The 23,994-nt window shown below is 61.8% G+C and overlaps 1 protein-coding gene across 1 annotated transcript in view; it reads left to right on the plus strand.

Annotated features, from left to right (window-relative positions):
- Positions 1-23,466, plus strand: part of NUP210 (nucleoporin 210) — a 90,279-nt gene extending 66,813 nt beyond the window's left edge. Inside the window, exons 27-40 of the mRNA XM_055557838.1 lie at positions 798-929; positions 2,218-2,376; positions 5,750-5,841; positions 7,573-7,747; positions 9,517-9,692; positions 11,688-11,908; positions 13,092-13,228; positions 15,310-15,433; positions 16,772-16,918; positions 18,336-18,586; positions 19,839-20,055; positions 20,614-20,709; positions 20,790-20,873; positions 22,088-23,466. Of these exons, the coding sequence (XP_055413813.1) occupies positions 798-929; positions 2,218-2,376; positions 5,750-5,841; positions 7,573-7,747; positions 9,517-9,692; positions 11,688-11,908; positions 13,092-13,228; positions 15,310-15,433; positions 16,772-16,918; positions 18,336-18,586; positions 19,839-20,055; positions 20,614-20,709; positions 20,790-20,873; positions 22,088-22,188 (2,112 nt within the window). The 3' untranslated portion in view covers positions 22,189-23,466. The remainder of the gene's footprint in view (positions 1-797; positions 930-2,217; positions 2,377-5,749; positions 5,842-7,572; positions 7,748-9,516; positions 9,693-11,687; positions 11,909-13,091; positions 13,229-15,309; positions 15,434-16,771; positions 16,919-18,335; positions 18,587-19,838; positions 20,056-20,613; positions 20,710-20,789; positions 20,874-22,087) is intronic.
- Positions 23,467-23,994: the final 528 nt, after the last annotated feature.

The following is a 23,994-nucleotide window of genomic DNA, read 5'->3' on the forward strand; positions in this document are numbered from 1 at the left end:
CTGTTCACTCTCTGGGTCCAGCTCCACTCCCGCCTCTCCTGCTGCGTTGCCCAGGCTCCCTGTCCTTCTCCCCCAGGCGCCGGCTCCCGTACGTGTGGCGCCTACCCCTGCAGTCCTGCGGGGGTGACGCCGTGTCTGTGCCGGTCTGTCGCCTTCGTGCACCTGGAGTAGCACCTGGTGCCTCCCAGCAGCTGGTGTTTGGATGGCATGCACGTTTTTCGTGCTTTGTATGTTGTAGTCCACGTGGAGAGCATTACCCCCGGGGGTGGCTCCGGGGTCATCTCCGCATCGCAGACGAGGAGGTGCACACGTGGCAGGCTTAGGGCGTCTGCTGAGGCCACGCAGCCAGTGAGCGTTGGGACTGGGCGCTGACCCGCAGCTGGACTCAGGTCCACCCCAGCCCCTTGCTGCGGTGCCTCCATGTCCGTTTGCCCTCGGATCAGCGCTTGGTAAATCCAGAGTGTAGGAGACCAAGCCCACCGCTGTGAGCAGGGCCCCCACTAGACTGAGAGGGACGGGAACAGGGTGAGCCGGCCTGCCGGGGGGGCTGCAGGCCCCTCAGAGCTCTAGGCGGCTATTCAAGAACGGGGTCCCTCGGCCCCGGAAGGACGGGCAGGAGGGGCTGGCGCTGTGCCGGGCCGGCCTCCGACTCGGAAGGACTTGATCGAGGCCCCCCCTTGCCCTCAGGAGACAAGGGCGGCAGCGGGCCCTGGGGGACACTGCAGGCTGTGTCTCAGGGCATCAGGGGGCTCCGGCCATGGGACGCGGGTGGTCACGAGCCTGGCTTCTCCCTGCAGATGCCCGTCTACGTCACCGGGATCACCAACAACCAGAACCCTTTCTCCTTCGGCAACGCCGTGCCGGGCCTGACCTTCCACTGGTCTGTCACCAAGCGAGACGTCTTGGATGTCCGGGGGCGGCACCACGAGGTACTCACCCCCCGCCCCAGAGACCCTGACGTGAGGCGGGAGGGTTCTTACCCGCCCCCGCCCCAAGACCCCGCCCTCCATCCCAGATGACAGCCCGTCACCGCCCCCTCGAGACCCCGCCCTCCATCCCAGATGACAGCCTGTCACCCCCCCGAGACCCCGCCCTCCATCCCAGATGACAGCCTGTCACCCCCCGAGACCCCGCCCTCCATCCCAGACGACAGCCGGTCAGGCCCTCGTGAGGCTTCCTCCTCTGCAGCCACCCTGTCCCTCCCTGGGGTCCCTGCACCCTCCAGCCCTTCGTGTGTCCAGGAACCCGGCCTTCAGCTCCCCTCTTGTGGGCCCCAGGACAGGCTGCAGCCTTTTCCTCTTAAGCTCATTCTTGCTGACCAGCCGCACCACCCAGGGGTTTAGAGACAACCTGCGGGTGGAGGGCAGCAGAAACAACAGCCTGGTGGCAAAGTCACGAAGGCCCAGAACGTCACGGGGTCCTGGTGGGGGTTCCCAGTCTGTAGCGTCTGACCCCCTTTCTAAGATGTCACCTGCCTCTGGCAGCCCTGGAGTTTTCTCCAGGTTTGTCCCAGGGCCCTACCCCGTCCCCTTAGGCTCCCTAGGGGGGCCCTGGCCCCTCCCCAGGTCTGTGCTGGAAGGTGCTGGAGAGACACACCGCCCCGTGTGTGTGAGCTGAAGGCCGTGTGTGGGGAGGGTGGACACACCCGGGTGACCCAGTCAGTAACCCCAGGTGGGCCTCAGTCACGCGGGGCCTGAGTGTGGCTGCTTCCCGGGGTCTCTCCTTGTCTTGTTTGTGGACAGTGGGGGCCTGGAGAGGGAGTCAGACAGGGGAATGGGGTCTCTTAGAGGCTGCCTGAAGCTCATACAGTGCAAGACGAGTACCCCCGGTCCCCTGTCGCCATGGGACCAGATCCTGTCCCCACACCATCCCCATGGTACCCAGGCATGTGACTTCTTCACAAATACCCCATAACAAGGGCTCTGTGGGCAGCACCCGAAGCCCAAGTCGTCTGGGTGATCCGCCCTGAGCCCCGCGGCCAAGGCTCTGAGAAGTCTTGCGTGAGGACACCGGCGGGGCCCTCCTCTCCCGTGGGCCCTGGGAACGGCGTGAATCGCAGCGTGGAGTGCCCCACGCGCGTGCCAGGGTTGGCAGGCCCCCACCGGGGCGAGAGGGCAGCAGGGTGGCGGGCGGGCGGCTCAGGGGATCTGGGGTGCCTGCCCTGTTGTGGGAGCCGGGCCCGGGGCCCCTCGGGACGTTCGGTTCTGTCTGTTGCAGGCGTCGCTCCGGCTGCCGTCGCAATACAACTTTGCCATGAATGTGCTCGGCCGGGCAAAGGGCCGCACCGGGCTGAGGGTGGTGGTCAAGGCCCTGGACCCCACTGCCGGGCAGCTGCTGGGCCTCGCCAAAGAGCTCTCTGATGAGATCCAGATCCAGGTGAGGGTCGGGTGGGCAGGAGTCGCTGTCAGTGGGGGAGTGCTGGCCAGCCCAGGGCGCTGCTCCCCTGGGGCCTGTAGGGACACGTGGAGGGTGCTGGGGGCTGGGGACCAGCCCTAGGGGGTGCTCGGCCTGTGGGGAGCTGTGGTGAGGCTGGCAGGGCCTGAGCTCGGGCTCCAAGGTGCTGTGGGAGTCCAGGGCTGGGGTGACCCTGGGCTTCGTGGAGGGGAGGCGTTTGGGGCTGGGAGGGCCTGGCGGGGCAGGTGGGGGACTTGGCCCGTGCATGCAGAGGCCTGGAGGTCTACAGTAGCTCGATGCACTTCCAGAGCAGGAGCTGACTCTGAGCTGGGAGTCAGGTGCCTTCTAGGGGGAAGAGGCTGGAAAATCTGGGCCGGGCACGCATCTAATTGCCTGTATTTCACAAGCGCTCGTGGAGGACGAGACAGAGGCAAACACCCCCAGGGCAGGGGGGTCACAGGGAGCAGGCAGTGGAGGGTCCCAGGAGGCCTCGAGAGCTGTGCCCCAGGAGACAGGGTGTGACTCCATCATTCATAGATGGGACCCGAGCCTCAGGACGGGAGCAGCCGGCCTGCTCAGAGCCCCTCGAGGGGGCAGCGGCAGGGTGGAGCTGTCCACCCAGGGCCTGGCCCACAGCTCTCTCCAGCCCCACTGGCCTGAGCACATTTAGCTTTAGGGACCCTCTTCTGCTGATGTGAGACTCAGTAATGTCCTGACCTCGTGCGTATGTGCTCAGTCGTGTCTGACTCTTTGCAATGCCATGGGCTGTAGCCCGCCAGGCTCCTCTGTCTGTGGACTTCTCCAGACAAGAACACTGGAATGGGTTGCCATTTCCTCCTTCATGGAATCTTCCCGACCCAGGGATCGAACCCAGGTCTCCTGCATCACAGGCAGATTCTTTATCACTTGAGTCATCCAGGAAGCCCTTAAATGTAATATCTGGGTCCCCCTAAACTGCAAAGAAAGACTGAAAGTGACTCCTAGATATCATGAGGAAAGACAGTTTCAAAGCCCCTCTTCAAGAAGAAACAAGCCAATCCTAGGTCAGGCACATACCCCATGCAGGGTGAAGAAGCACGTTTCAGAGAGAAATGCCTGTCTGCCCAGCCCCTGCCCCCGACTCCTGCCTGCATGTGCGTACGCAGACTCACACACACACAGACACACACACACACAGATACATACACACACAGACACACACACACACAGACTCACACACACACACACAGACTCACACACATGCATAAACACAGACACAGACACACACACACAGAGATACATACACACACAGACACACTCACACACAGACTCACACACAGATACATACACACACAGATACACACACACACAGATACATACACACACAGACTCACACACATACACAGACTCACACACAAACACAGACACACACAGACACACACACAGACTCACAGACATACATAAACACAGACATATACACATACATACACACACACAGACACATATACACACAGACTCACACACAGAGACATACACACATACACACACATACACAAACACAGACACACACATACACAAACACAGACCCATATGCACACAAACACACAGGCACAGACACACACAGAGACACAGACACACACAGACTCATATATGCACAAACACACAGACACAGACACACAAATACACACAGAAACACACATACATACACACACAGAGAGACTCTCACACACACACACACACACACACACACACACACAAGCACGTGCTCTTCCCAGCTGAAAACAAAGTGAAGTGAGCTCTGACCCTGTCCTGGAATTAGAGACAGGGCTTTGCGTCTTCCGAATTCTGTGACCTCAGTCGGGTCATTTAGCAGCTCTGCGCCTCGGTTTCCCTGGCTGACAGCAGGTAACTTTCAAGCGCATTGGAAACTCAGAGACGCTGGATCCAGCCCACAGAGGTGTTTTGTTTGGCTCACTCAGTACTTTGAAACAGTCTTTTATTTGTTGCCAACGTTGAAAAATAGGAAGATTTTGTCTAAAAGCCCAGTGTGCGGCTCATCCTGGAGACGTTGGGTGATGCCACCGGCCAAACCGGCAGGAGATGAGACAGCCCCTCAGTGATAGAGCTGAGCCCCCAGGTCACAGCCCCCAGGCCCCCTCGTCGCCCTGACCCCGGGGCCGTGCCCCATGCTGCGGGCACTGGCACTCCTCGGCAGGTCACGGGGCCGGAGAGGAAGGCCCCGTTGTGCCTTCAGCGCTGTGTCGGGGGGACCTCGGGTTACCTGCCCGGAGCAGTGGGAGGGGCCTGGCGTGTGTTTCCCATGTGATGCACAGCCAGTGAGGCAGCTTCGCTCTGGGAGCCGTCGGCCCAGTGGATGGGCTCACCTGGCTCCGGAACCTGGTCCAGCCCCCAAGGCCATGCCCCGTGTAGGGAGCTCTGCCCCTCCGTAGTGTCCTGCACGTCCCCAGCTCTGGGAGGTGAGCGCACCAAGGATGCTTCCCTCGGGACCCTTTTTACTGATGAGGAAGGCGCACCTGAGTGTGTGGTCAGAGCAGCTGCTGGGAGGGAGGGGACGTAGGCCAGTTTCCTTTTCAGAAATCACCCGTTTGGTTTTAGACACAGGCCCTCGGAGCGTCCAGCTGGCCTGATCGTATCAGAAGCCAGCGGGGAGCCCCAAGGTGTGCTCAACACCCAGGCTCAGTGTCAGGGGTGCCAGCAGCCTGAGGGTCCTCAGAGAGAGTGCCTTGGAAGGGTGTGGGCGCAGTGGGCTGCGTGCAGAGAGCAGTCTGGAGTCCCTGGGGGAGGGCTGCCTCGTGGGCTCGGGGCTGCCGGGGCGGGGCAGGGTCAGATCCCCCCGACATCGTCAGCTGTATCAGCCACTGGCCGGAGGTCACCAGGCACCCTGTCCTGGTTCTGTGGGATTCAGCAGGAGCCTGGCAGGCAGAGAGGGTGCGAGGTGGGGCTGAGGGGGGTCCCTGGGGGTGGTTGTGGGAGGGGCCGACGTGGAGAGCATGTCTGGCTGGGGAAGGAGAATTCAGGCAGAGCCCCCCAGCCTGGCACTGTCACCAGGCAGGACCCTAGACCCCATCGCTGAGTGTGCCGCCTTTCACATGCACACCCTAGACCCCATCGCTGAGTGTGCCGCCTTTCACATGCACACCCTGAGAGCTCAGGGCATCACGGCCCCCGCCCCATGAAGAGCCCCGGGGGCCTCCCCAGCGCACCTGCTGCTCCTGCCCAGCACGCCCTCAGCGCTCGCTGCCACACCCCAGCTCCTAGCAGGGTGGCACCCGGGTGTCTCGGCCCACGGGAGGCACGCCGACCCTGCACGAGGTTCTGGGGATCGAGGGAGAGCAGAAATCGCCCTCTCCCCCAGGTGTTTGAAAAGCTGCGGCTGCTGAGCCCTGAAGTAGAAGCGGAACACGTGCTCATGTCACCAAACTCGTTCATCAAGCTCCAGACAAACAGGTACGTGCCTCGGCGCAGCTCCATGTGGGTCGCGAGGCTGCGCTCACGTCCGACGGCTCATTTGTCAACGTCGGCAGGAGCTGTGAGTGCCAAGGGCCAGCTGCACCACCCTGCCGTCCTCCTCCTCCTCCCGGCCGTGGAGATGGCCCCTGCTTGTCTGCGGCATCTCCCCTTGGGCCCTTCTCCTCCTCCCCACGGCCCAGAACGTCTCATGCTTTCTGCACAAATCCAGTTCTTCAAAGGCAGGAAAGTGCCAGCTTGGAGGGGTTCAGTCTCTCAAATGCCCTGTGTCTTTAAGACTTGCCACTCAGTGTAGTCTGGGAATTGGGACATCAGCTGGGGGGAGGGGGCACGTGAAAAATGCAGATCTCGGCCCCTCCTGGGTGGTGGAGAGGCCTGTGAAGGCTGAGAAGGGAGTTCTGAAGCCCGCGGGCACACCAGATTCCTGCCTTGTGTTCCAAGGCGGTGCTTTGGGTAGCAATGCCTTGTGTGTGAACTGCAGTTGCAAAGCTGGGAATTGCAAGGACGTTGGAGAAACACACACACACACACACACGGTGGGCACACAGCCAAAAGTGTCAGCGCCCGGCTCCGAGCTGGACTCTGGGTCCCAGTCGGATGACAGCGGTACCCTGGAGGAGTCTGGTGGGGGAGACGGGAGTGTCCTGTGAGAAGGCCTGTAACGAAACGAAGCCGCAGCCCAAAGGAGGGCCTCCGTGCCGGGATTCTGGGGAGGCACGGCCCCCGTGGACATGCAGGAGTCGGGTCTCACAGGATGCGCAGGAGTCCTGCAGGTTAAGAGGAGGGCGTTGTGGAGGGGGCAGGAATTTGAGGCAGAAGCGGTGACATTTGCTTAAGGAGTCATCTGCAGAGGATTTGTGGGGCTGCAGCACGGAGGGTGACTGGAGGGCGGGCCTGGGAGCTTTTCTTTCCTTCCTTTCTTTGTAACATCATGAATATGTAAAAGGGCAAAAGAGACTGCGTCATTTGTCTCCTCTCTGGTGCACGTCATCGGTAGTTTTCCGAACCACATTCTCATTATAGAAACGGCCCGTTTTTATCCAGTTATTGGCAGAAATGGGACGGGGCCAGGCCGTCGCTCCCGTTTCACAGCTGAGCAAGCCGCGGCCGGGAGAGGGGACTTGTGTGTCTGAAGATACACAGTTGCTGGTGGGCCACTGGGACTGCCTCTGGGCTCCATCCGGCTCAGAGCCCGGGGGCTTCACATGCCGGTGGCGTCCCTCGTTGCAGAGCACAGGCTCTAGGCTTCGGTAGTTGCGGCTCACAGGCTGTAGAGCGCAAGCTCAGTAGTCATGGTGTGCAGGCTTAGTTGGTCCGTGGCACGTGGACTCTTCCCGGACCAGCCTAGAACCCGTGTCCCCTGCACTGGCAGGGAGATTTTTATCTACTGAGCCACCAGGGAAGCCTTGAAATGGAAGGATCTTTTGACTGCAAGCGTCCGTGTGGCTCATGAGACCCTCAGCTCCCACATACTTCCCGCCGACTGGCTGTGGAAGGTGCTGCCCTACTGGGAACCCTTGGTTTTCCAAATGAGGTTTCCCATCGGTGGCCAGTGAGCTGACAGGCTGTGCATGGCGGCCCGGTGCGTCATGAGGCCAGCATTGTGCTGCTTTCTCTCCTTGAGCAGCAGGACTCCCGAACCCCAGGCCCCTCCCCGTGGCCATCTGGCTGCTGTTGTCTGCGAGCATGGGTTTGTTTCATTTTCCCAAGGGATGGCGCTGCCTCTTTGACCTACCGTGTCCTGGACGGGCCAGAGAAGGTTCCCGTTGTGCATGTTGACGAGAAGGGCTTCCTGGCGTCGGGGTCCATGATCGGCACATCCATGGTCGAAGTGACTGCCCAAGAAGCTTTCGGGGCCAACCAGACCATCATTGTTGCTGTCAAGGTAGGACCTCGTCTGCCTCCTTTTGGAATAATAAGAGTGGCAGTACTGTTTTCCCCTCGCAGGTGTGCAAGTAAAGATACTCACCTTCTAACCAAGAAATTGTAAGAAACTATTAAAGGTCCTAGGTGAGACTATAAAGAAGGCTGAGCACCAAAGAACTGATTTTTTTAACTGTGGTGTTGGAGAAGACTCTTGAGAGTCCCTTGGACTGCAAGGAGATCCAACCCGTCCATCCTAAAGGAGATCAGTCCTGAATATTCATTGGAAGGACTGATGCTGAAGCTGAAGCTCCAATACTTTGGCCACCTGATGCAAAGAGCTGACTCATTGGAAAAGACCCTGATGCTGGGAAAGATTGAAGGCACGAGGAAAAGGGGACGACAGAGGATGAGGTGGTTGGATGACATCACCAACTCAATGGACATGAGTTTGAGCAAACTCTGGGAGCTGGTGAAGGACACAGAAGCCTAACATGCTGCAGTCCATGGGGTTGCAGAGAATTGGACACAACTGAGCAACTGAACAGCAATAATAGGTGAAAAGCTGAAGCATCTCCTGGGTATCAGAGCAAAGATCCCTGGACATGATTGATGGCAATGAGCTCATTTCATAGATGAATAACTGTGGCCCAGAGCCGTATGAGGTTTGCAGGACTGGCACCCCGGTGTCTGGATCAGCAGACACCTAAGCGCGATGAACTCAGCGTGTGCTGTCCTGGCCCAGAAAGCACTCGATTACAGACAGCACCTGGAGGGTGAGGGGGCCCATCTCTCAGGTGAGGCAGTCGAGTCGCCAAGGCCGCCAGGGGCTGGGAGTCAGGCTCTGGGCTGCAGCCCACGTCGGCCTGCCCCGGGTTGGTGCACCCTGGTCCCCCCGCCCCCGCCACCATGCCCAGCATTCCCGTGTGTCCCCTGCCTCTCTGCTCCTGAAGACGGGATGTTCTCCTTGGGAGGCCCCTTGATCGGGTCCCGGGGTTTATCCTGAACAGAATTTTCTTTGCACATCTCATCACAACCACAGTGTAATCCTTGCTGACCGAGCAAATACATGACCTCTTGAATATTAATATTTAGACTCTGCTTGGGTCCTGGATGTCTTTCCTTATTAGTATCTTTTTGTTTCAAGGCAGGCGTCTAGCAGGGAACCCCAACCCTAGTTTCCAAGTGACCGAAAGTGACTGAGGACTCGTCTCAGGTCACCAGATGGTACTGAGTGCCAGCTGTGTGCCCATCCCTGGAAGCGGGGTCTTTGAGGGGCTGGCGTTTTGGCCACAATGGATTTTACTGGAGACAGAGAACCAAGGCGGCTCTCTAAGGACCTTGGGTTCCCAGGCTCCTGAAAGCTGTCGTCCCTTCCTTTCCCATCCCCCTTTCCCTGGAGCAGCTCCAGGCACCTCGGCAGCATGCAGTGAACCCCAGATACCACCGCCGTCCGTGCGGACATTGTTTCTACTTTAAATGCCTGGAGAGCCAGGTCCTCCAACGCAGCCCAGCATTCAAAGCCCAGGGGATGTTTTTGCAACATGAATAATGATCTAATTTTTCACAGTCATGGACTCTGACTCTTGTGGGTTAGATTTCCTCGGAATGAGGCCAGCCACCGCAGGGAGGAGGAGGGCCGGCATCTGGGCTGGGCCAGTCTCTCCAAGACCCCAAGTCGGTCTCGCCCCCAGGCGTCATGCGCTGGGGAGCAGCTGGAGTGGCGCCCATGCTCGGGGGGCTCTTGGGGGGCATCCCTGGTACATCACTGCAGCTGCTTGCTGTCCCCAGGTGTCCCCTGTTTCCTACCTGAGGATCTCCATGAGCCCTGCCCTGCACACTCGGAACAAGGAGGCCCTGGCGGCCCTGCCCCTGGGCGTGACCGTGACCTTCACTGTCCACTTCCACGACAACTCCGGAGATGTCTTCCACGCTCACAACTCCGTCCTCAACTTTGCAACTAACAGGTAGGCGGTTGGCCCCCCGCATTCCCCACGTGGAGTCACGTCTCCATCAGATCCAGATCTGACTCATACAGTGACTGATGACCACGCAGAGAAGCCAGCACTGCTGAAGGATGAGTTCGTCACTCATGGTTCCCAAGAGCAGGGCGTTCACCCCACTCTCAGACCCCGGGAGAAGCACCAGGCTCGGCCAGGCAGCGGGCGTGAGGGGCCGTTACCGAGAGTCTTTATTATGAGACACAGTCATTCGGCAGGGACGTCCCCTAATGCCCAGGAAGCGGAGCCCAGAGGTCGGGGCTTGTGGCTGGAGGTTTTTGCTAAGCCCTTGTGGGAGCTGGGCTGCAGGGGAGACGCACACAGCCCCGCCCGGCCCTGCAGTCAGTGGACGCGCGGCGCTCGCTGCTCCCTCTGCAAAAGCTGATCGGAGAAGGTGCATGCCTTCCAACGCTCAGGGGTCGGCCAGGATGGCGTCCGATGGTCACTGGCCTCTGCTGTGTGCAGGCCTGCCTACATGCCGTCTCGCTGACTCCTCACTGCTGCCCATTTGTAGAGGCCCAGAGAGGTCAGGCCACGTGTCTCAGGCCACACAGCCAGAGAGCAGGGTCTGAATACCAGGTCCCATTTGCGCTGCAAGGGCAGTTCTTTTCGGCTGACACTTCCGGAATAAAACTGCAGCCTCAGGCCAGATATGAGGGAGAGGGGAGTGGTCTCCAGGAAAGAGAGCTGTGGCCCCAGGCTAGACCTGCCCACCTGTGAGTGCACTGGAGCGGCAGTTCTCAAAGTGTGGTCCCCACAGGGCAGCATCACCACTGCCTGGGAACCCTTAACGCACGTTCTCAGGACACTTGGGTGTAACAAGGCTTTCAGGTGATTGTCAAGGCTGAGCACCACCATCCCAGGGGATGTAGGCCAAGCCAGGAGGAGCTGAGAGGAGCCTCAGACCCAGAAGGAGGCAGCAGGGCTCCAGCGTGCCCTGTCCGGGCACAGCAGGTCATGACCAGGGGCTGGTGACCACTTCAGCCTGGGCTTCCCGTGGGCCCTGGAGTAGACGTGTGCCCTGCGCTGAGCACACCTGGGCCCAGGTACTGGGAGAGCAGGGTCTGGAGTCGGGCCTGAGTCAAGCCTGGCTCTGCCCTCTCTGGGGCCTGTGAGCCTGGATGGATGGGTCACCCCTCCAGGCTGCCATGTCTACATCTGTCGTGTGGGAAAGTGGCCTCGTCCCCAGGGCCACCAGCTGAGGCTGTGGTCACGAGGGCCTCTGGACTGTGGGGTGCTCCGTGCACACAGCAGGGCATCTGCAGGTCTGGGGCACAGGCCGCCCCTCGTCCAGCCCCCCAACTCCCCTGTGGAAGTCACATGGGCCCTTCCGTGGCCGGCGCATCCGTCTCCAAGAGAGCGCTCAGGGTTTGGGAGGCGGGGGCGTGGGGAGGGAGGCCATGAAGCTGGGCCCTGACCCTCCGCTTGCTCAGCCCAGCCGTCCCTCCCAGCCCACAGGGGCTGTCGTTCCTGAGTGCCCGCGTGTGCCCGCGTGCCTGGCGCTGACCTTAGCTCTTTCCAGCTGCTGACCGGGTTTGCTGCTCACGTCAAGCCTGTGATGTGGGTACATGGTCAGCCTCACTCAGCAGATGAGAAAGCAGGTGGGCGGGGGCCATGCCCTTGTCCCAGTTACTCGGTTGAGGGCCACCCGTGCCCCCAGAGTGTCCTGGCTCCCTGCTCAGGCGGGCTGGGAGCACAGCCTCATCACCTGCTCTGGGCCTCAGCTTCCCCGTGGGACATGGGGGTGCTGAAGCTGGGCGTCCTGTCTGGGCCGTGGGTGGTGGGGAAGTCTGGTTGGTATGGCCCGAGGCCCCTCACCTAGAACAGCTGCTCCGTAAACCTGAGCCGGGCGGCATCAGGGCGCAGTGGGCAGGTGCAGGGCCCAGCCGGAAACCTGTGCCAGCCCCTCCTTGGGAGTTGGGGCCGCTCCCGAGACTGAGAGCCATGTCTCCCGTGCTGCAGGGACGAGTTCGTGCAGATTGGGAAGGGCGTCGCCAACAACACCTGCGTGATCCGCACGGTCAGCGTGGGCCTGACGCTGCTCAGGGCGTGGGACGCAGCGCACGGCGGCCTCTCCGACTTCGTCCCGCTGCCCGTCCTGCAGGCCATCTCCCCCGACCTGTCCGGGGCGGTGGTGGTGGGGGACGTACTCTGTCTGGCCACGGTCCTCGTCAGCCCAGAAGGTACGAGGGGTTCCAGCCGAGGGACGCGTGTCTTGGGTTGGGAGGCGGGAAGGGCTGTTCTGCCCCCCGGGGCCGGTGTGCATGTGGAGCTTGGTGGGGTTTTGGAGCGGGCATTGGAAAACCGCTGTCCCGACCGGAGCAGCCTGCGGCCTCTCTCTGCACTGGGCTATAACTGGTGCTTGGCTGCACCTCCAGCTCCCCGTGTCAGCGGCCGTTTTCATCTGCGTGCTGAGTGGCAGCGTCAGAGACGGTCAGGCATGTCCAACCCCAGATATTACCGTCTGGCCCTTTACAGGGACCTGGTGGCTCAGATGGTAAAGAATTCGCCTGCAATGCAGGAGACGTGGGTTCCATCCCTGAGTGGGGAAGATCCCCTGGAGGAGGGCATGGCCACCCACTCCAGTGTTCTTGCCTGGAGACTCCCATGGACAGAGGAGCCTGGCGGGCTATGGGCCAGGGAGTTGCAAAAGAGTTGATGAAAGTGAAGTCGCTCAGTCGTGTCCAACTCTTGGCGACCCCATGGACTGTAGCCTCCCAGGCTCCTCTGTCCATGGGATTTTCCAGGCAGGAGTACTGGAGTGGATTGCCATCTCCTGCTCCAGGGGATCTTCCCGACCCAGGGATTGAGCCCAGGTCTCCTGCGTTGTCGGCAGACGCTTCACCGTCGGAGCCACAACGATAACAACAACCGCATTTTAAAATGAAGTTACACACTGCCTTTAAAGAAAAGCAAACATTATTTGCCGCAAATAGAGGGTGGTTGTTGAATGTTCTCATCGTGTGTATTATGTAACGAGGTTGGCTTTTCGCTAAGGACCGCCGTCTAGTGACAGCTCAGAGTCTGCCACCTGCTTTGTTTGTGTAAAAAGGATCGCGTAGCAGGGTGGCTGGGCGGGGGCGATGCTGGGGGATGGCACGCAGAGGGCCAGCCCTGGAGGACCAGCGCCCGGGTCATCCCAGAATGGGAAATGACTGTGAGGTTCCCAGTGGGGAGGCACTGGGCAGGAGCAGGTGGCATGCTCCTGCGGGGTGGCACTCAGGGAGCAGGTGGCGTGGCCAGGAGCCTGGGGTGGGGTGCGGGCAGGCTTGGGGCAGTGGGGACGCTGCCCGGTGAGCCAGGAGCGATGGGAACGACTGGAGTGTGAGGCATGGGAAAGAGGTCACGTGCAGTTTCCCCTCCCAGGAGTCCCCGGGACCTGGAGCTCATCAGCCAGCAGCGTCCTCCACGTCGACCCCAAGACGGGCGCGGCCGTGGCCCGGCAGCCAGGCTCCGTGACTGTCCACTATGAAGTCGCCGGGCACCTGAGGACCTACAAGGAGGTGGGCCTCGGGCACATGTGTTTGACTCCCAGGGGGTAGAGAGCTCGTCTTCCCTGCTGACTGCTTCTCTTCTTCATGTAAGAAGCTCCAGTGCCTCGCGAGGCAGTTGGCTGGGGGTCACGAGCCTGCTAGGGGGCTGGCCCCTCCTCGCAGGCTGCTGGCCCCTCCGTCCACGGCGGTGGGAGGACAGAGGCAGCCTCTTGGAGGCATCCCTGTGCCCACGCCTCCTCGACAGAGCCCCGTGGGCAGGACTGTCCGCGTGGGCGTCCCCCCGGGCGTGGCAGCCGTGGGCGGCCCCGTGCATCGATTTAGCATCACCGGCAAAGCCAGTCTCCCCCAGCGAGTCACCTTTCGAGTCTTTGTGGAGGCGAACAAGACCGCGCTCTCTCCTGTCTATCTCCAGCCAAGAATGAATCAATGAGCGGAGTCTGGCTGCTTTCCACGCGTCTGTCTCATTCTCTGAGCAGCGTGTGCTCTGTGGAACCCAGCAGTGTGACCTAATAGCAGGCGTGTTCAGCGCTGCTGCTGGGGCAAGCTAGTGCAGACAGAGGCACCGTTTGACCGACAGAGCAGTGCCCCCCACCCCGAGAAGCCCCGGGGGGCAGCTGGACAGGCTTGGGCGGTGGGGGCAGGGGCGGGGCTGGCAGAGCAGGGCACCACCCAGCAAATGTGTGCAGGCTGTGAGAGCCAGCTCTGGGGCAGCGGAGGCTGGCGTTGCGATCCGATCACAGTTCAGTTCAGCCGCTCAGTCGTGTCCGACTCTGTGACCCCACGGACTGTAGCACGCCAGGCCTCCCTGCCCATCAGAACATGCGTTCAATTCCAGGTAGCTCCTAGCGTGGTTAGGTGTGTGGGCTCTGGGGCCAGGCTGTGTGGGTTCAAATCCCGGCTGGACACGGACAGGCAGTGTGACCTCGGGTTATCCTTTAATCTCTCTGTGCCTCAGTTTTCTTACTGGCAAAGTGGGGCTGATGTTGTTGTGTGGAATAAATGAGCCGTTCACGGGTGTGAAGCCCTTAGCACGGACATGAGCTGCTGCTGTTCAGGGTAAGGATGTTGTAACTTAGGCCAGATGCAGTAGGGATTCATCAGAGAATTTTTTTAAGGCAAAGAGTGATGTCGATCTGAGGTACGTTTGGAAAGATTGCCTGGTACCTGGCCGAGTCCAGGAGCCCGAGGGAGGGGGCAGTGAGGCCCAGGAGCCTGAGGGAGGGGCCAGTGGGGCCCAGGAGCCCGAGGAAGGGGCAGTGGGGCCCAGGAGCCCGAGGGAGGGGCAGTGAGGCCCAGGAGCCCCAGGGAGGGGGCAGTGAGGCCTGGGGCCCCTAGGTGGGGCAGAGTAAGGGTTTGGAGACACTCAGGAGGGAGGGTCATCGGAGCTCGGTGACCATTTAGGAGGAGGAAGACTTGGGAGTGAGTGTCGGTCTGGCCTGGGCGATGAGAGGGGAGCAAAGAGGGGAGCAGGGAGGACGGGTGGAGCTGGGGGCGGGTGATGGGGGTTTGAGGTGGCTGTGGCTCCTCCTGGCAGGGCTGGGGACCACGCAGCTGGGCAGCTGTGTTAGGAGCTCCAGGGCTGAACGCTGGAGACGGCAAAGGGTGGGGGGTGTGGGGGGTCTGCAGCCCTAGAGGCGGTGGGAACACACAGGGCCTCCCGGAGCAGGAGCGAGTGGAGCTGGGCCTGGGGCTGCTCCCCGGGGCGGGGGAGGAGGCGTTGCATGGGAGGGGTGAGCGGGGAGAGACCACCCCTCAAAATGCCCGTGTGAGCCTGCATTTGGTCAGGCTGGTTCTTCTTGAATAAATGGCACTGAAGTAAAACAGGTCCTTCTCTCTTTGCTGAAAGATTAATTAACCGAGCTGACATTCAGAGAAGAGGCCACGTGATTTCAGGCCTGACATCGACCCTGCCCCGTGCTGGGAGAGGCAGCTGGTTCCGTGGGGGCGTCCAGCCAGCATGGGGTCCAGCCCAGCTCTGCCCCATCCAAGCAAATCACGTGGCCACGGAGCCTCAGCCTTGCCCCCTGTACCGCTGAAAGGGCGGTACCTGCTCCCGGGCGCTCAACGACCTGCCCCGGCTTCCTCCCCAGATCGTGGTCAGCCTGCCTCAGAGGATCGTGGCCCGGTACGCCCGCCCCGTCCAGGGCAGCTTCCAGAAGGCCTCAGCCTCCAAAGTGATGGTCACCGTGGGAGACCGGAGCTCCAACCTGAGAGGTAGGGAGTGAGGGGCTAGGAGGCCTAGGGGGCCCTGCTGGGCTGGGCAGCAGGCCCTTCAGATCGGATTCTATGTCCTTCCTGCTCAGACTCGCCTCCCCATCTCCTGGAAGGGCATTTAACCCTGGCTGGCCCATTTAACACCCCTTCCAGCTCTTTAGAAATTCGAGTCCTCCAAGGCAGAAGCAGTGAGGGATGTTTCTGAAGGCCCAGTGCTGAGAAACTGCCTGTTTTGGGGCTTGGCGATGCAATGTCAGCCCCGGGCACCCAACTAGAGAAAGCCTCCCCCTGCTACCACACAGCCCTGAAAAGCTGGCCTAGACGGCCTCGCTGTTCATTCTGATTTTCGTAATTCAAGTCCTGCGTGGAATAGTCAACCTCTTCCCCTGCCCACGACAGTCCTGGACAGCAGCTGCCGGAAGTAAGTGTGTCCACGGGCTGTGCTGTGCTCAGTCGCTCAGTCGCATCCAACTCTTTGCGACCCCGTGGACTGTAGCCCGCCAGGCTCCTCTGCCCATGGGATTCTCCAGGCAAGAACACTGAAGTGGGTAGCCTTTCCCTTTTCCAGCGGATCTTCCTGACCCAGGGATCGAACCTGGGTCTCCTGCATTGCAGACGGATTCTTTACCAGCTGAGCCCCCAGGGAAACCCAAGTGCATCCATACAGGTTGTTTTTTTTAAAAAAACAAAACAAAACAAAACACCACTTACCCAGTAGAATTAAACGCCAGTGCCGTCAATCTGCGGCAGCTTTATTGCGTCGTGGCGGCCTCTCCCCGCTCCAGGGCACGTGGGCAGGAACAGTGCTCAGGGCGCCAATGGGGAACCGGTGTCCAGGGATGAATTGCCCATTTCCCCTGGTGGCTCAGTGCTAAAGAACCCGCCTGTCAATGCAGGAGACGCAGGAGTCGAGTGTTCGATTCCTGGGTCCAAAAGATCCCCTGGAGGAGAGCATGGCAACCCACTCCAGTGTTCTTGCCTGGAGAATCCCCATGGACAGAGGAGCCTGGCGGGCTACAGTCCACGGGGTCGCAGAGAGTCAGACACGGCCGAGCACGTGTACACACACACGTGCTGCCAGGGGCAGACCCAGCTGCCCAGCCTCTGGACACTCTCTGGACGCAGGCTCTGAGCAAACGCTGACATGGCCCGTTCCCTCAGCCTTTATAAGCTGTGGTTGTCAAGAGGGCTGTGGCGCAGGTCTGGTTCTCGGAGCAGCCGGCCCCCGCGTGGTCTGCTCTGGCATCCTGTGCTGGGCTCCGCGGGCGAGGGCCGAGGCGGGGGCCCCGGGGGCCTGGGTGTGGCGCCCCTCACCCCCGCCCCCCGCCCCATCTGCAGGCGAGTGCTCCCCCGGCCAGGCGGAAGGCATCGCAGCCCTGCACCCAGAAGCCCTCCTTGGCTGCCAGCTGCAGTTCAAGCAGGATGTCTTCGACTTCCCGGCACGAGAGGTCTTCACCGTGGAGCCCGAGTTTGACGCTGCCCTGGGTGAGCCTGCGGGTCTGGAAGGGGACATGACCTGCACTCCGGTGTGCCTGCGGTGTGTCTGGCTCACGATGGCGGTCTGTCCGTGGGGCTCGTGTCTGTCAGGAGCCTGTCCTGGGGACGGATGTGGTCATCCTGGCGTCCGGGTCACCGCGACCTCCGGGAGGGTTTGTGTTCCTCCCCCAGCGGCTGCCTCCACCCGGGGAGAGGACGCGCTTGTGAGCTGAGAAACCTGGTCCAAGGCCTTTCCTGGTCTTCTCAGCTCAGAGCTTGGAGCTGGTCCCCTCAAGACCTGGGAAGGAGGGGTGGTGCCCTGTGCCGCCCGCATGATGAGGCTCTGGCGGGGGGCTCCGCGGAGGCAGGGCCCTTATTCAGTCTTAGAGTCCCGGGCGTCTCTGGAGTGGAGCTGCTGCACAGACCTGCTGACCGGAGCCAGGGAGCTGGCGGCCGGCCCCACAGGGTGGCTCTGAGAGGAGGGCCGCAGTCACAGGAGCTGCAACAGCCCAGGACAGCTGGTCCCCGTGATGAGCCCGCTCGGCGCCCGGCTCGAGTCAGTGTTGTCCTGAGAGTCTCCGTGGACGGGCGTGCAGCGCGTTGCTCGGCTCTTTCTGAGGACGCGCGGCCTGGCGTCACCCGGCGAGTTTGGCTTCAGGCCGAGGCGAGGCCCTCTGTCCACTCTGTGTCTGTCCCTCTGGCCGCTGTCTAGGATCCAGGGGTGTACTTGCGGGCATGCTGTGTGCAGGACTGAGCTCGGGCTTAGCACAGAGTAGGCCCTCAGCTGTCCCAGGCCCTGTGGATTCTCCCGCACGGCCCCACACGGGGTTGATGTTACCCCCACTTGAAGGACAAAGAGTCAGCCAGGATGCTGACTCACTGGGGGCTCCCAGCTGGTGGCGGTGGGGGAGGAGGAAAGGAAGGGACTGGCCTCGAGGCGCCTGGCTGGCAGGAGCACGGGGGGACCCATCCCAGGCACCCTGGTCCCCGCTCACCGAGCCTCCCAAGGCACCCTCAGCAGTGGCCACTCAGCCCAGGCACCTGCTGTGGACCAGGTATGGACTCCAAACAGTCCCAGCCAGGCGGCCGTGGGACCTCCTGCAGCACCCGGGGCGCGGGCTATGGAAGAGTCAGCCCGCTGGGCGTGGGGCCAGCGCTGGGCCGTGCTGTCAGTTCACCCGTCCCTCACCCCCGCTCTGAGCTAGCCTGGTGGGGCCCCAAGACTCAGAGATGGACCTGGCGTTCCTGCCCCAGGGGAGTCTGTGAACGGAGGATTCCAGGACAGCGGGCGGGGACACTGAAGAGGGCCTTCCCAGGAGGCCCCTGGAGGACGGCATGCCTCACCCGGGTGCTTCCAGGGAGAAGGGGCGGCGGCAGGGCCTGGGTGGGGAAGGGCCCGGGCGGAACGGTGCCCCTGTCTCTGCAGGCCGGTACCTGTGCTCCGTGACGATGCTCCCGCTGACGGAGCGGCAGCTGAAGCACCTGAGCCTGAAGCGGACTGCGCTGCTGGTCACAGCGAGCCTCCCGGGCAGCCCCTCCCCGGCGGAGCAGGTCGGGGCCGAGGTGCCCTTCAGCCCGGGGCTTTACGCAGACCAGGCCGAAATCCTCCTGAGCAACCACTACACCAGCTCCGAGGTGAAGGTCTTTGGCACCATGGAGGTTCTGGAGCACCTGGAGGTGAGCCCTGAGCAGGCGGGAGCCAAGGCCCCCGGGAGAGGGAGGCGGGCAGGACCAGCTGCAGCCGTGAAGTCCTGGGCCACCTCTCCTGGAAATGAGCACAGAGCTGGACGCTCTTGACCATTCTTTTTCCCCAGAGCAGAATCCCTGTCTATTGTTGTTCAGTTATTAAGTCGTATCTGACTCTGTGACCCCGTGGACTGCAGCACGCCATGCTTCCCTGTCCTTCACCGTCTCCCAGAGCTTGCTCAAAGTCATGTCCATTGAGTCAGTGATGCCATCCGACCACCTCCTCCTCTGTCTCCCCCTGTCCTCCTGCCTCTGTCTTTCCGGGCATCAGGGTCTTCCCAGCGCTGTCTGTCGGCCCGTATGATTGTGTGAGGGGCGTGGCTGCTCCTCTCCTCCGCAGTACATGCTCAGCAAGCACGTCACGTGTCCGCGAGTGAGTTCAGGGCAGGATGCGTGGTGACCAAGAGCAGGGCAAGCAGCTCTGAGCCCTCTCCTATCGCAGATCCCGCACGCCTGCCGACAGCGGGTCCCCAGCTCTGGGCCTGGGCCACCCCGTGCAGAAGGGTGGTGTAGGACGGGGGCTCCGGAGCCGGCAGGGTGGAGGAGCTCGGGGCGCCGTGTGCAGGGCTCACCGGCATCTCCTCGGCCTTTTCTGGTCTCGCTGCGGCAGCCTTGGCTGCAGAGTGAGGCAGAGATGAATTGGCTGCTGACGGGGGAGCGTCTGCTGGGCCCTGGGCTGGGCTGCTGGCATCTGACAGCCCAATGACAGAGCTCCGGCTGCCCCCTCGGGAAGCGAGTTTGGGGATGGCTCACGTAGCACAGCAGTATTTAAAAGGAGCTGTTGATTAGAATTCCGTGGTACTGATGTGTCCTTTTAAAAAACACCCAGCCTAGACAGTGTGCTCCTCTGACTCTGTGGGCTGCGCGCCTGTCGGCTGGATATGCCCAGCTAGCAGGGCACCATGAGTGTCAGGAAGAAGTGGGCGTGTGCCCTCAGCCCTGGGGCTCCCCAGGTGGCGCAGTGGTAAAGAACCCACCTGCCAATGCAGGAGACGCAAGAGATGCAGGTTCGATCCCTGGGTCGGGAAGATCCCCTGGAGGGGGGCATGGCAACCCACTCCAGTATTCTCACCTGGAGAATCCCACGGACAGAGGAGCCTGGCGGGCTACAGTCCACGGGGTCGCGGAGAGTCGGACACGACTGAGCCGGCGTTCACATCCTCAGCCCTGACGTGTCTCCCAGGTGAAGTCGGGGTCCCCGGCCGTGCTGGCCTTCATGAAGGAGAAGTCTCTGGGGCTGCCAAGCTTCGTCACCTACACAGTCGGCATCTCCGACCCCGCGGCCGGCAGCCAGGGGCCTCTGTCCACCACCTTGACCTTCTCCAGCCCCAGCACTGACCAGGCTGTCACCATCCCAGTCACCGTGGCCTTCGTGATGGACCGCCGAGGCCCGGGTGCTCGTGAGTCATGGGACAGGGCCCCAGGGGGAGGGCGGTCAGTGTGGTCCAGCCAAGAGCGGAACTGGGAGTGTGGGGGCGGGAGGAGCAGAAACGCACGTGCCCCCCCGAGCAAGTGACTGAGTCACTGGCGGGCGGGCTTTGCTCCCCTCACCCCCATCTGCGCTCACAGGGCAGCCGGAGGTCTTGTTAAATGTGACTGAATTGTACCCCTTGAGCATGGCCTTGGCTTTCGGGGCACCATGCCCCTGAAGGGGCGGAAGCTGAGCCTCCTCCCTGCTCCAGGAGGCAGGGCCCTGGGCCCAGGGGGTGGGCTCAGGAGATGGACGGGGCGGGCCCTGGGCCCAGGGGGTGGGCTCAGGAGATGGACGGGGTGGGCCCTGGGCCCAGGGGGTGGGCTCAGGAGATGGACGGGGTGGGCCCTGGGCCCAGGGGGTGGGCTCAGGAGATGGACAGGGCGGGCCCTGGGCTGACTGGGCTCGGGCCCGGCCTCTCCCCCCGAGCGTGGGCACAGCCCTCGGGGCTCTGTGGGCGCGTTGGTGACTGTGTCCTGGGCTGCAGATGGCGCCGGGCTCTTCCAGCGTGTCCTGGACTCCTACCAGGCCATGTTCTTCACACTCTTCGCCCTGCTGGCTGGGACGGCGGCCACAATCATAGGTGAGCTGGCGCGCCGCGTCCCCCTCCGTCTGCCCCGCCGTCCCCGCCCCGACTCTAATAGCCGCCTGTGCCTCTCTCAGCCTACCACGCGGTCTGCGCGCCCCGGGAGGCCCCCGCCACGCCAGCCCTCTCCCCAAGAGCCAGCCCTCAGCACAACCCTCACTGTGAGTAGCCGCCCCGCGGAGCGGTCCAGGGGTGGGGGAACCCTGGGTCTCACGAGGCCCGGCCCCGGGCGTGAGTTGAAGCTGGGGTGTGAGCCCCAGAGGGCAGGTCCGGGCGCTGGCCGGGGAACGGGAGCTGGTGGACGTCAGTCCTGGGCAAGGAGAGCTTTCCCTGGGGCAGACCAGGGAAGGCAGAGGGGCTGGGGCCAGGGACCCTGGGTCTGCCGGTGTGCTCGGGCAGCTGGTTCCCGCCCACTGGAGCCGCTTCCTAGGGCTCTCAGCAAGGGGCGGATGGGCTGACTCAGAGGTGAGGGTTTGGGCGGTCCCGAGGAGATGATGCTCAGAGAAGAATCGCATGATTCACTCCTCTTCGTAATCCAGCTGTCTCTGCAGTCCTGAGGCCCTGGTGACCCCACGAGTGCGTCTCCTGGGGCTGTGCAGTGTGCAACCTGCACCGCTGTACATGGCGGCCCTGTGTCTCCCGATTCCCTTTCAAGGGTTCCCTCCTCGACACAAAGAATCCTTGAGGGGGTGTCTACTGACCTACATGGGGGCATGGCCTGGCTTCAAGGGGCCTGTGAGTTTCTTGGAAGAGGACACAGCTTTCTGTATAGATGCATGTTGCTGGGTAACAAGACCTTCCACGTGTCCTGGACCCCAGAATCACAGCCCTCGTCCAGGCTAGCTCTCAGGCCTGTGACGCCCAGGGGAGGCCGTGGACTGCTCAGCAGCTCGCTTCCCTGTGTCGACTCTGACCACAGAGTCGTCCTGTTATTTACTGTCGTTGTCCTGTTGATCAGCTGTCCTGCAGTGGGCCTCGCCCTGCAACCCGCATCCCCCAGCACACGCCTCCCTGTTTTGCGGGAGTCGTGCCGGGGGCTTCACCTTGCCTCCTGAGCACCCCAGACCCTTCCACCCACACACGTTGGACTCTGTTCCTATAGCTTTCACTGCCCAGATGGACAGGCCCCTTTCCCCGAGTGCCCCCTGGATGGGACGTGGTCCTGAGATCCTGAGTCTCTGCCCGGCAGGCTGTGCGCTCTGGGAGGTCAGGCTGTGGCCCAGGCCTCTGCCTGTGCAGCTCAGCAGGCCCCTGTGGACCCCGCCTACCGGCCCGGGAGCCTGGGCCGCTTCCTGACCATCATCTGGCGCGGGCCTGCGAAGTCCAGGGGCGTTGAGGTCTCCCTTCAGCTGACCGCGTCTCTCTTCCTGCCTAGATTTTGCTGCCTCATCGCCAACACCTTTCAACGCACTCCCTCCTGCCCGCCGAACCAGCCCCGCCTCGGGGCTGTGGAGCCCATGGTACCCGTCCCACTAGGCAGCTGGCCGAGACCCCGGGCCCCACCGCCCCCAGGGACGGGCCTGCAGGGTCCAGCCTGGAGCGAGCCCCGGCCCCAGCCGCCCCTGCCACCATCACCGCCACCCCCTGCCTGTAACTGGAGTCTAGGCTGTGCCCACGAGCTCAGTCTTACATGTAGGAATTTAAGTTTGTTGTTTGGGTTTTTTGTTTTGTTTTGTTTTTATTGTTTTGTTTTACTGAGTCTTGCAGAGGCCAAGACTTTGGCTCCCTCCTCGACCTGTTGTCTGGGGCTTCTTGAAGCACACGCAGCTTTTACTATTTTGGGGTCTCTAGAATGACACCGTTCTCAGGCTTAGAGCAGGCGGCCGTCTGTGGACCAGGGCTCTGTAGATGCTGTGAGAGCAGTGTTCTCAGGGAAAGGACTTTGTCAGTGATGTTTTTTATTTGTGTGAGTTCTTTTCTCTCTGGAAACCCGACACTTCCCCCGTCCGGCTCCTGCTGGGAAATGATTGGAGCAAATGGGCGCAAGTGACCGGGGCCACCCCAGGGCTACATGAGGAGCCTCAGGGCTGGGCCAGGGCGCCCAGATCAGCCTCAGGGGCTCCTGAAACTCCCGGAGCTGGGAGCCTTTCCTCCTGCCCCCACCGAGGGCCGCTGTGAACGGACAGTGTCCTCTGTGGTTCTTTGTTTTCCCCGGTGGTGAACTTGGCCTCCGCCCCGGGGGACAGCCCGTCCTGCCTGTCCCGGCTTCACTATCAGCACAGGGGCTTCAGAGTTGGAATCAGGGAGGTGTCCTTGACCTGGAGCCAGGCACTGCCCGTGTGCTCAGTCCTCTACCCACGCACAGGCCCGCGTTCTCCGCCCCGCCTTCTGTACGAAGCACCTTGCCGATCTGAGCCTCCGCCGCCCTGCGGGACAGGCTCCCTCAAGGCAGCTCCCCAGAAGGGGCCAGGGAAGAGGCAGCTCGGAAAACGGCCTCCTGCCCAGCCCTCGTCCATGTGGCAGCTGAGACCTCCAGGACACGGCCCTCCCGTGGCCGGGGAGCCGGGCTGCCCCCAGGAAGCCCCAGAGCCCGGCGCGCGTGGACCCTGCCGTGGGGCCTCCAGCTTTGAACCTGAGCCGTATGCCTGAATCTGCCTCAGTCCTTTGGGGCTGGACCACGCAATTTATTTTTTTAAAGCTAGAGACAGGAAGAATTGTGCCTTGGCATATTACTTGAGCTCAAACTGACAACTTGGATGTAAATAGGCACATTTCTACTTGGTTTATTTAATAAAGCTCGATTTAATTTCTTAACACGAGTGTGATTATTGCCGGAGTCCCCTGCGTCCTGCCTGGAGCCCACCCAGGCCGGTGTTGCCACTTCCCGTTATGTGAATATGGGGAGCGGGTCTGTTCTATGGGCCTCTCCTCTGGCTGTACACCCGGGCCTCCCTCCCCTCTGAGGGATCTCTGTGACCATCATCAGCCCTACTGCCCCGCCCTGGCTGATCCAGCCTCGAGGATGGGAACAGACCTGGTGTGTCTCTGCAGTCTGGTCCACAGGAACACCTAGAAAGCATGTAATGATACCATATGCCCCTGGTGGCTCAGACGGTAAAGAATGTGCCTGCAATGTGGGAGACCCAGGACAGAGGAGAATGGAGAATCTCCTCTAGAGAGATCATCCAGAGAATCTGATGGACAGGGGAGGTTGGCGGGCTACAGTCTATGGGGTTGCAAAGAGTCGGACACAACCGAGTGACTAACACACGCACACATGCTCAGCACAGGGCCCGCCTGGCACTCAGCACTCAGTACAAGTCAGCACAGCTCTCAGGCACG

This window comes from Bubalus kerabau, chromosome 20 (genome assembly GCF_029407905.1).
Source record: "Bubalus kerabau isolate K-KA32 ecotype Philippines breed swamp buffalo chromosome 20, PCC_UOA_SB_1v2, whole genome shotgun sequence".
NCBI classification, from domain to species: domain Eukaryota; kingdom Metazoa; phylum Chordata; class Mammalia; order Artiodactyla; family Bovidae; genus Bubalus; species Bubalus kerabau.